At 40.5% G+C, this 12688-nt stretch overlaps 1 protein-coding gene across 5 annotated transcripts in view; it reads right to left on the bottom strand.

Annotated features, from left to right (window-relative positions):
- Positions 1-12688, bottom strand: part of cdc14ab (cell division cycle 14Ab) — a 242079-nt gene that overhangs the window by 30168 nt on the left and 199223 nt on the right. For all 5 annotated transcript variants that reach the window (XM_041207693.1, XM_041207689.1, XM_041207691.1 and 2 more), the window contains exons 12-13: positions 5177-5292; positions 631-678 (exon numbers count right to left, since the gene is read on the bottom strand). In XM_041207693.1, the coding sequence (XP_041063627.1) occupies positions 631-678; positions 5177-5292 (164 nt within the window). The remainder of the gene's footprint in view (positions 1-630; positions 679-5176; positions 5293-12688) is intronic.

Genomic DNA, 12688 nt, shown 5'->3' with positions numbered 1-12688 from the left:
TTATCCTAACCCAACCAAGTTCCACTTGCACATTACCAGTGTTTCTGATCTACAATGGCTCCCAGTCCACCAATGCCTCAATCCCTTCACAGCCTCACTCTTCCCCATTGCTATAAGCCCTCCAGCACTCCAAAAACTGTGTGTTCTTCCAACCCTGGCATCTTGTGTATTCCTCACTCCCTTTTCCCCACTAGTGACTTCCATGCCTTCAGGCCCGAATGTCTGAAGATCTGGAATTACCTCCTTAAATCTCTCCACTTTACTCTGCCTCTTTGACCAAACTTATAGTCGCTTCTCCTAACATTGCCGTTGTTGGCTCACTGACAATTTTTATCTGGTAATGCTCCTATTGAGCAACTTGGAACATTTTCTACAATGAAGGCACCATATAACTTCAAGGTGTTGTTGCTAACTTGATCCCATATCACTCACTTTCACCCCTTATGCAGGTTTTAGTAAAATGGATCACATTTGGCCCTTTGCAAACTGGGAGTTGACAATGTAACAAGCAAACTGCATCAACGCCTGGTTTGTAGGAAATTCTATATTTAAGTATTTGTGTACTTTTTCCTGAAATGTAATTTTCAAATATTGCTGAAGGATTCAATCATACAGAAAAGACGTCTTTACCTGAATGGTTGTGATGGAGATCTCGAATGAATTTTCATATCATCTAACCTTTAAAATAACAAATATATTAATAAATGCAATGCACTTTTTTAAAAGGTCAGTTAATAAATTTATCTTTAAATCAATGTTTAGATAGTAAACATTTACAAAAAATAAAATTTCAGATCCACGTTTAGATAACGTTGCTTTATTGCAACGTTTTTACAAACAGGAAAATGAGAGCTGCTGATCATTAGTCTCTGGTAAATCACAATTATATTAGTTAAATCAGCTATGAAAATAGACTAAAAACAGTTCTTTGATCACTGTAACGCACACAGTAGTCACCTTTGAAGAAACATTAGTAAACATGTTAAGGATAGAAAATGACATCATCTTTTCCATTTCAATTGTGCTTCGTCATGCAAATTGTAACAATTATTTATTTTTAAAAAGTGCGACCCTACTTCAGGGGATAAGATGAAAGGACAGGAAAAATAAACAAAACCTTATTTTCGTAATAAGATGCTCACTTGTGCAGCAGCTGCATTTTAACAAAGCAAATGTCATTCAATAGTGCATGTACACATACTATTTTCCTTGAAATAGATTAGATTTTAAGTAACTACATTTGTTTTAAGTGGTAGACTGCGAAATGGTACAGGAAAGGAACATGTACTTCACCAGGAAGTGGTATTGAAACTTTTGGAGAATTAGCCAATTGGTAGAATTATTCATAGTATCTTAAATTAGGTTTTTTTCATCATAGCAGCCATTCTTAATATTGAGTACACAGCATTATGGACCCGATAAATTACGTGAAAATTCTACCCATGGCATTATCCTCATCTACTGGCGTCTTCGTATATGTACAATTGCAACCTTTATTATGGCCAAATTGCGGTCAAGCCTTTTAAGTATGGTTTTAGGTGTACTGTTAGTGATGTCACCATTGTCAAATGGCAATGTTGTATGTGTAAGCTTAGATAGACGGCCCGCCATGTTATTTGTCCACAAAGGATGTCACTGCTGTGTCTGGTGCTGGGCTTTGCCAACAGCTGTGTGTACCTTCCAGGAAAGGTTATTAGAAAGCAGAGGCAAGAACTTCCCTGCCAGGAGCACTTGGATAAGGTGATGCATTCCAAAGATTACTAATCGAAATCAGCTAACACAGCACAGTTTGAATCAATGCCTTTCTGGTCTGTATGGTTCAGTATCACTTAGCATGGACCAAAGATTGAACCCAGTATCTTTGTTCTGAATGGGTGCTTTTAGCTGGTGCTTGTTTAGTTGGATCATAATTGAGCATCATTGTGCTGACTCCTCTAACCTACATCACTAAAACAATATGCACCTTACTTAAGTTAAAAATGTACACCTATGGAAGTGTTGCTCTATTGTTCTACTGTCAAAATATAGGGACATGATTTTAGCTAAGTGAATGTAAGGAGCCAGTGCACAAATGCCACTTGCCCATGCCAAAGATAACTGATTTCTTCTGCCACTATTTAGAGACCAAACTCGAAGAGGCAACAGTGTTTGATCCCTAGTCACCTGTAAACAAAATAACTGTTGGGCAAGTAACTAAAGATAAGACTGTGTAGAATATTAGTTACTGTTTAATAAATGAATTACAGACAAAAACATATTAGCCAGGATATACAGCTTTAAATAGCATTTTATTTCATCTGTTCAATTAAGTTGTTCATATTTTTCACCTGTTGTACAGGCGTGTTTAAGTGCAAATAGTTCAGATCCAATTTCAGCTTAATTTTATTTATAAAAATGGCAAGCCAACAAAAATATTCAAAACCATTAACTTTTCTCTGGGGTTGGGAATGGAGAGATGGACGTTTCCTTTGATCAATAATTTAAAAGACCATGAGTGCTACAAATGACAATTGCAGCAGAGATCTTGTTTCCATATTTTGCACACAAAATAAAATCTCTATTTGTCTTACTGGTCACTTTCACTGTTCTAATATTGCTTTAAATCATCAGCTGTGTGAATGAAAACTGTACTTTGACTGATAGGCCCCCAAAATTCTGATTCTGTTATGTAACCCTCCACACAATCTAAAAAATCATGCACAAGTGCCTCTCTGCTCCTATGGAGATGCAGCTGGGATGACTATGTTCTACTTATGATTTGTATCATGCAGAAACAATACTTTGATAAATATGGCGCCAAGCAAATTTTCTTAAAATGCATTTTTTTTTTGAAGCGTGGAAAGTAGAATATCTGAGAGCTATTTTGAGCACCCCTTCTCACCTGGTCATAACAATAGTTACTCCATTGCTCTTAATTATGAAACTAGCAATAACAGAACTTAGATTTAAAATGCAGTAATATTATCAGCCAGAGCATATGAAAGCTATAAGTATACTAGTTTATTTCCACATACAGAACAAACTGTTTATGGCTCATTTCCAATTAAGTTAATCTCACATTGGGGCAATAAACATCATCATACGCATTGTTGCTAGATATTATTTTCTAAGAGGTTTGAGAAAATGCCTGGACATTTTAAGGATTCAAGCCCCCAAACTGTATAAAACACTGGTTTGGCCTCAACTAGTGTAGCATGTCCTGTTCTGGGCAGCACACTTTTAGGAAGGATGTGACGGTATTTGAAAGCATGCAGAAAGATTCACAAGAATAGCTCAAGGCATGAGCAGCCTCAGTTACATGGATAGACTGGAGAAGCTGGGACTGATCGCCTTGCAGGAGAGAAGGTTAAGAGGAGATATGATAGAAGCGTTCAAAATAATGAGGGGTATAGACAGAGCAGTTAGGGAGAAACTGTTCCCATTGGCAATGAGTTGCTTTTGCAGAGAGCCCGCACAGACATGAGGTCACTCCTTCTGTGCTGTAATCATTCTACAATTCTAAACTGAGTGTAAACGTGAGAATGCCTACAAATTATTGTAGGAACATTCCATTATTTACATCAGTGATTTAACTAAATGAATGTTAATTACATAGGTCAAACTGTTATGTTAAATTTTACAGCCAATTATAAGCTTGAAATAAAACTACACTATAAGTTATAAAGGCAAAGTAAAGTTACAATGGGTTAATAGGAGAATTTAACTTTTTACATTCTTATATTTTAAAAAGGGAGATGGAACAAGTCTAGGGAGCTGTAGTTAGCTTGCAATTGTTACTCCAAAATGTCATTAAAAAAACAAATAGAAACTGAAAATACAACAAAAGAATAGGTGGTATGGATTTCAAAAGGGAAGGTCACGCCTTACCAAACTCACTGAATTCTTTGAAGAACGAACGGAGGTTAGACAAAGGTTAGACAAGAGTAATGCAGTACATATAATATGTTTGGATTTTCAAAATGCCCTCAATAATACATTGCATAGTAGGCTCATGACTGAAGTCACAGCATGGAGGAGTCAGGAGCCAAAGCAGCACAATGGATAGCAAGCTGAGTACAAAACAAAGTGGTAGCTACTCAGACTGGCAAAATCTGTGAAGTTAACCACCGCTGTTCATTAATGGTTTGGACTTGTGAATCGGAAGTACAATTTCAAAATTGGGAGGTGCATATAATGCAAAAGGAAGAATGTGATCAAATACAGGAAGATATTAGTAAGTCTGCAGAATGACCATGTAATTACCAAAGAATTTCAATATGGATAACTGTGAGGCAGTGTATTTTGGTAGGAAGAATATAGAGGTTGCATACCACTTAGATACTCCATACTACTTAGATAATAAGAATCTGAATAGGGTAGAGGAGCAAAGGGATTTAGGAATACAGATTCACAATCAGTAAAAAAAAAGTGCTGCAGGTTAGTAGGGCCATTTAAAAAAGAAAACCATGCACTGGAGGTTCATTTCTAGGGAGATAGAACTAAAAAATCAGAGAAATTATGCTAAGCTTGTACCAAAAACTTTGGTTAGATCAGAGCAATGTGAACAGCTTTCATCTCTATAAATGTAAAATGGTCCTTAATTAATCCAATTCAGGGGAAATTTCTTCGCCCAACAATGTGGAATATTATATTACAAGGAATAGCGGAGGCAAACAGCATTGAAGCATTTAACAGAAAATTAGATAAGTACATTGCGGAGGTAAGGAATTGAAAGATATGCTGATAGGCTTAGTTGAAATAGGGTGAGGGGAGCCTGTGGAGCATAAACGCTGGTATAGACCAATCAGGCTCAATAGCCTGTTTCTGTACACTGAATTGCATCAAGTGTACAGTAATGTTGAAACAGCCATAACTAAAACAGCCATAACTAAAACTGGTTGGTGTAAGATCTTACAAACTATATGGGTTTGAGTAAAGGGACAGATTTACATTCCACTAAGTTTTTTTTATATACAAGAATATTGATCATTTTAGAGTTAACACCAAAATATATGCATTTGATAGCCCTAAAAAAACTGCTCTGAACTCTAAAGTGAGGTACAAGTTAATTATAAGTGCCAACAAGCCATTTGGACAAAATGTCTTCAAAATTCTTCCTTAAAATTTCCTAAATATTTTTTTCCCATTTTTAGGATTTTATTGAACATAGTTTTGTGATGTATAAATCATAAATTACCTTAATGTTCCTGTTGTTGCTGATCGTGGTTGTCTCCTGCTTTTTAAGGCACGAAGTTTATCTCCCTGAGTCATATAATTTGTTGTTGCTGGACTTCCATCTTCTGCATAATTGTTCTGTAAAGAAAAAAAAAAGAGAATTTTGTGGGACAGGTTTTGAATGCAAAGAAAACACACTTTTTAAACTTATAAGAAACAACTGTACAGTGATGGAGATAGTTGGGCATGGGAGGAATAGAGGGATAAATAAAGCTATATAACAGGCATTGAAGCATTGCAGTCAGTTCTGTTACAGGGTACACTCCTTTTCTCACACTAGCTGAATCTCTTGCACACAGAAAGTCTGCATTCTAGATGTGGCTATGATGAAACACCACCAGGGACTGAAACATGGGGTGAGGGAGTGGACAACATATGGCAGAACAGAGGATCTTGATAATGGGGATTTAACTCTGGGAACATTGGAACACTAATATCTCAGTCAATCCCTCAATCCAGTTGTAATTCAATTAGATCATGGCTCATCTATAACTCAACTTTCATTCACCTTTACTTCTTCGCTTTTGTATTCCACCCCCAGGGCCAGCATCCATTTGCCTTTTTGATTATTTCCTTTGTACCTGTGCATGAGCTTTTAGTGATGTCTATATGCACACCTAAATCCCCTTGTTTCTCCACAGCTCCTAGTCTCTCAAACTAAGAAAATACTCCAATTCATTCTTTCTCACATCCTAAGTGGATAACCTCACATTGAACTCCATGGGTAGAATTTTCACCCCCCCACCCCCCGGTTCGGGGGCGGTGGGGGTGGGGGGGTGGGGGGGTGGGGGGGGGGGAGGGGGGTGGAGTTGAAGAGCGGGCGCTTGGAGGCGCGCTTCCGATCGGCGCCCCCAATTGAGGGGTGCGCCGCCATTTTAAGTGGGCGGGCCAATTAAGTCCCACCCACTCTGCGCTCCATGTGCGGACGGGGAGAAATCCCTAAACCTGTGAGTGTGCTCTTTTGCGCATGCGGATGAAAGAGCGCACTCATTTCCCCGAGGCAAAGTGCTGCCTCAGGGAGATCGGCTCTACTGAAAAAAATACTAAAAATAGAAAAAAAAATTCCCTGACATGTCCCCTCATGTGACACTGTCACATGAGTTGGGACATGTCCATAACTTTTAAAAATACTTTAATTAAATATTTTAAAACCTGCACGAAACCGCATCCCGCCCATGGATGAGGTTTAATGCTTTTTCTGATGCCCGCCAGGGCTCCTGGCCTGCCCACCAACCTTAAGTTTGGATGGGCAGGTCCACTAATTACTTAAATGACTCTGTCGATGGCCTCAATTGGCCATTGACAGGTCGGTGGGCGCACAGCTGATTTTGCTGAGCCCCTGCCTACTTGAAAATTTAAATGGGGCGCGGTGACGTCGGGAGTTCTGCCCAATGTCACCACGCGTCATTTTACGCATTGGTGAGCGGGCCTCGCCCTGCTCACCGACAGGAAAATCTTGGCCCATTATTCTATTCCCATCTACACAACCGACAGTGCCATGAAACTTAGGCCATATGCAAACTTGGAGATATAACTCTATATTTCTTCATCCAAGTCATTAACATATATTCATTAAGATCCTGCAGACCACCACATGGGACTATGGAATGATGACAACTATCAGAGAATCTTTATCCCTCTCCCCCCAATTAATCAAATTTCTAATCAAAAAGCTGCAATGTGGAAGAAGGACTTCTTGTATTTTCCAATCTGAAAATTACAATGTGTCTTTAAATGCTTTTAAAAATATATATCCAACCATAAGATTGGCCAATCACTGAGCAAGCCACAATTTACTGTTGTGAGCTAAAACATCTGTGCATCCTGCATTATACTGAGGGAGGTGACCAGAAGTTATAGTCTAGGGGGTGTAAACACAAACACAGACACAAAGCAACTCTTTAAACAAGTTTAAAGACATGAATTACATGACTGTTGTACCTTTTCTAGTGCTTATATTAAAAGTTTTATTTTTAATGTCAGCTCTTTGGTTCGTGGCAGTATAAGGTGGTAGCTGATTTTACTATCTGCTTTGTTTTACTGAAAGCTGCTTTCTGATTGATCTCTCTCTCAATTGGCAATTCATCCTTTCTCTTTCCTGTACCTTGACTGATACGTACTATACCTATTAAATTTTGTTGTTTTAGAAAAAATAATTTTGAGCCAATCAGATCCAAATGTGATGTTTTGACATGCGACAAATGCATTCTTACACAACTTTGAAATTGTAACATAGGGCTGAATCTTCTGGCTGGCATGCGGGTGGCAGAGCACCCTTGATGGGCGGGCAGCAGGCAGCATCGTGATGCTTTGGTCGGCGGGCGCGCTATGCAGCAGGACGCATGCCCGCCATTGATTAAAGGCCTTGTTAAGGCCATTAATTTACCAATCAACCAGGATTTTGAGGGGCCTGTGAAAACTCCGGCTTGGCGCAAGGACCCATTGGGCAGGCAGGTAAGTGATTTTTTTTTTTTACAAACCTCATCCAGTGGTGGGATGAGGGCTGATATCGGAATTATAAAATTGTAATAAAGTTTTTGTGTATTTCATTAACATGTCCCATCTCGTGTGACATTTTCACATGAGGGGGACATGTTAAGGATTTTTAAAATTTTCAATTTTTAATGTTTCACTGCCTTTCAGCGATCTCCCTGAGGCAGCACTTTGACTCAGGGAGATGTGCGCTCTTTCCCGGGCATGTGTGGAAGAGCGCACTCTGGCTGTTGGGGAATCCCCCTCCCCTCCTGCACAGAAAGTGCATAGCGTTTCCAGTCAGGTGGCCTGCTGGGCAGGCCTTAATTAGCCCGCCCACTTAAAATGGCGGCAGGGCTCATTTCAGTGGCGGTGATCGGCTGCCCGCCCACCACCAAGTCGGTCGTGCCCGCCCATCAAGGGCAAAATTCTGCCCATATAGACTATGGGTATCAAACACACAGCCTTCCGTTCAGTTTCATTGTGCTTAAGGTGTGCTGTACTGTCTCTCCTGGAATGGGACATGAATTTTCCAGGCATTGCCTCTAGTAACATGGCAGAATTACATCTTTTACATTATATGCCATGGAAACAACCACCCCACTCCATGATGTCACCCTCCCATCAGCTCAGGACTGGCACCCACATTGAAAGGAGAGATGGACAAAGCAGAGAGATGTATCGGATTGGGCTGGAAGACGGTAAAGTGTGTAGGGAGAGGAGATTAGGGGCAGATAGATTGGGTCTTGGGACAGGAGCATGAGGATAATGGGGGAAAAGGAAGGCTACGGAATAAAGATTAGAAGATGGGGTCTTGTTGGGGGTGGGAGGGGTGGGGGAAGAGAAGAAAAGGAGACTGACTAGAGGACAGAAATTGCGAGGTTAATACTCGTGGCTGCGGGTGGAGATATGAGAAACTGGTGTTGAGAAGAGAATGATGACTGGGAAGATGCCAGGGAAAGAATGTCAGTAGAGCTTACACAGCACAAGCTCCACCTCACATATTTTGCAGAAGGATCATGAAACAGGTTCCTTTTTTCTTTATTTAGATTGATCCTACACTGATTTACAACAGTCATCTAAAAAGTGGAGACTGATATGATATCAGCTCTGCCATTGGCACAGATAATCCAGTTTTTTTTTTAAATGCTCCTGCCAGTGAATGCTTGGGAGAAGCAGTGAGGCAAGAGCATTTAAACAAAAAACCTGGATTGTAGCAGCCCCAGGTTGGCTCTCCTGTACCATCGGGGCTTGGACTTCCACAACATCGGAGCTCCGGCTTCAGATCAGATCTAGATCTTCAAATGGGAACGCAGGTCCAAGAGAGGGAGGGGGGAAACCGCGACCTGGAGGTCAGGAGGGGAGGCTGCAATCTGGAGGTCGGGTAGGAGGCTGTAATTCAGAGGTTGGAGGGGATAATTCTGTAACTTGGAAGTGGGGGGAGGCCGATCCAAAATGGTGCCAAATGGGTCTTGCGGGAAATGACGTTAAAACAAACCTTGCAACGCTCAACAAAATTACAGGCGCCATTAACTTGTAGATGTTAAAATGAGAAAACAATTAACGGGGAGTTACTGTGGATGCATTTCTGAGGGAAAGGGAAAGCTCATCTTGACTTGGGGTTCTTGCCAACTATCATCCCATCTCTGACCCCAAGGTGTATGAATGTACCCTGTCATCCAGTTCCATGTTCACCACTTCAACCATTCCTCATTTAAATGACATTAGCCCTATTTTCCCAACAACCAACTACCTTAGTCCAACTCAAAATCAAATACGAACATATGAACTAGGCGCAAGAGTAGGCCAATCGGCCTCTCGAGCCTGTATTGCCATCCAATGAGATCATGGCTGAGCTGATTACTTACGCTCCACATTCCCACCTAGTCCCAATAACCTTTCACCCCCTTGCTTATCAAGAATCTACCTACATCTGCAGGACTGGCAGAAAAGGTGGTTTAAAAAAAAGCTTACGGAATGCTTTCTTTTATTGATCGAGATATTGAATACAAAAGCAGGAATGTAATGCTGGAACTGTATAATACGCTGGTTAGGCCACAGCTGGAATTTTGTGTATAGTTCTGGTTACCATGTAGCAGGAAAATTGCTCTGGAGGGAGTACACAGGAGATTTACAAGAATGCTGCTAGGGCTTGAAAATTGCAGCTAAGAAGAAATATTGGATAGGCTAGGGTTGCTTACCTTAGAACAGAGGACGCTGGGGGGGTGACCTAATTGATGTGTACAAAATTATGAGGGGCCTAGATAGTGTAGGCATGAAAGACCTGTTTCCCCTAGCTGAGGGATCAATTATCAGGGGGCATAGATTTTAAGGTGCTTGGTAAAATGATTAGAGGGGACATGAGGAATAGCTTTTTCACCCACAGGGTGGTAGGCATCTGGAACTCACTGCCTAAATTAGTGATTGAGGCTGAAACACTCAACTCATTTAAAAGATACCTGGATATGCACCTGAAGTTCTGTAACCTGCAAGGCTATGGACCAGGTGCTGGAAAGTGGGATTAAAAATTAGCGTCTAGATTCTTTTTTCCTTTTTAAGGCTGGCACAGACACATTGGGCTGAAAGGCTTCTTTCTGCGCCATAACTTTTCTATGGTTAAAAATATTTAAAGACTCCTTCCACTGTCTTTTGAGGACGGGAACCTCAGAAAATAATTCTCATCTGTTTTAAATGGGCAGCCCATTATTTTGGAACAGTGATCCCTAGTTCTGGATTCCCCCACAACAGGAAACATTGCTCCCACAGCCACCCTCTCAAGGCCCCTCAGGATCTTATATGTTTCAGTCAAGTCGCCTTTTACTCTTCTAAATTCCAGCGGATATAAGGCTAGCCTGTCCAACCCTTCCATTCCAGGTATTGGTCTAGTAAACTTTCTCTGAACTGCTTTTAATGCATTTACATCCTTCCTTAAATAAGGTGACCAATACTGTACACAATACTCCAGCTGTGGTCTCACCAACGACCTGTATAACTGAAGCATAACCCTCTCTACTTTTGCATTCAATTACCCTCAAAATAAACGATAATATTCTATTAGCTTTCCTAATTACTTGCAATTCATGCACTAGGGCACCCAAATCCCTCTGCATCTCAAGAGCTCTGCAATCATTCACTATTAAGGTAATATGATAAACCAAAATACTGCAGATGCTGAAAATCTGGAACAAAAACAGAAAATGCTGGAAACACTCAGCAGGTCTGGCAGCATCTGTGGAGAGAGAAACAGAGTTAATGTTTTGAGTCCATATGACTCTTGTCTCTCCACAGATGCTGCTACACCTGCTGAATTTATTAAGCATGTTCTGTTTTTTAGATAATACGCTTGTTTTTTATTCTTCCTGCCAAAATGGACATTTTCCTCATTGTCATCCATGTGCCAGTTCACTCACTTAACCTATCTATACCCCCTTGTAGCCTCAGTATGTCCTCTTTATGACTTACTTTCCTACCTATCTGTGTCATCAGCAAATTTAGCAATCATATCTTCAGTCCCTTCATCCAAGTCATTTGTATAAATTGTAAAAAGCTGAGGCCCCAGTACAAACCCCTGCAGAACTCCACTTGCTACACCTTGCCAACCAGAAAATGACCTATTTATGTCTACCCTCTGTTCCCTATTAGCTAGCCAACCTTCCATCCATACCAATCTGATACCGCCACACCATAAGCTTTTATTTTCCACAATAACCTTTGATGTGACACCTTATCAAATGCCTTCTGGAAATCTAAGTACAGTACATTCACTGGTTCCCCTTTATCCACAGCACATTAGTTCTTCAAAGAACTCCAATAAATTAGTTAAACACGATTTCCCTCTCACAAAACCATACTGACCCAGCCTGATTACCTTGAATTTATCTAAGTGCTCTGCTTATAACGTCTTTAATTAAAGCTTCTAATGTTTTCCCCATGACAGATATTCTGCTAACTGCCCTGTAGTTTCCTACTTTCTGTCTCCCTCCCTTTTTGAATAAAAGGAGTTATAATCGCTACTTTCCAAACTTATGGAACCTTCCCCGAGTCTAGGGAATTTTGAAAATTAAAGCCAACACATCAACTTTCTCACTAGCCACTTTTTTTGAGACACTATGGTGAAGCCCAACAGGACCCAGGGACATGTCAGCCTGCAGCTTCAACAATTTGCTCAGTACCATTTTCCTGGTGATTATAATTTTTTTTTGAGTTCCATTACCTGTTTTACAGCTATATCTGGGATGTTACTTATATCCTCTATGGTGAAGACCAGTGCAAAATATCTGTTCAATTCATCTGCCGTCTCCTTATTTTCCATTATTAATTCCCCAGACTCACTTTCTATAGCACCAATGCTCACTTTGTTAACTCTTTTTTGAATATCTATAGAAATGCTTACTGTGTGTTTTTATATTTCTAGCTAGCTTTCTCTTGTACTAGCTTTCCTTTATGATTGATCATGACCATGATACATTTTCCATTGTTGTTCCTCAATTGTTAGACACAATTTACTGCTGGTGCTCCTCCATTAGCTTACTTGGTTGTACTCCCCGTGTCACAACACAGCTAAACCATATGAACATATGAATTAGGAGCAAGAGTAGGCCATTTGACCCCTCGAGCCTGCACCACTGTTCAATAAGATCATGGCTGATCTGATTTTGACCTCAACTCCACTTTCCTTCATACTCCCTAAACCCTTAGATTCTTGTTTGACAAGGGAGTCAATGTAACTCAATGGCCTTGCTTCCAACGCTTTCTGGGGAAGAGAGTTCCACAGACTCATGACCCTCAAAAAATTTCTCATGTTTCTTTTTTATTCATTTACAGGACGTGGACATCACTGGCTATTGCCCACTACTAGTTGCCCTTGAGAAGGTGGTGGCGAACTGCCTTCTTGAACCACTGCAGTCCCTGTGGTGTAAGTACACCCACAGTGCTGTGAGGGAGGGAGTTCCAGGATTTTCACCCAGTGACAGTGAAGGAACGGTTATATATTTCCAAGTCA

Source organism: Carcharodon carcharias, chromosome 16 (genome assembly GCF_017639515.1).
Source record: "Carcharodon carcharias isolate sCarCar2 chromosome 16, sCarCar2.pri, whole genome shotgun sequence".
NCBI lineage: Eukaryota > Metazoa > Chordata > Chondrichthyes > Lamniformes > Lamnidae > Carcharodon > Carcharodon carcharias.
The sequence above is the reverse complement of the archived record's forward strand: the minus strand, read 5'-3'. Positions and strand labels throughout refer to the sequence as shown.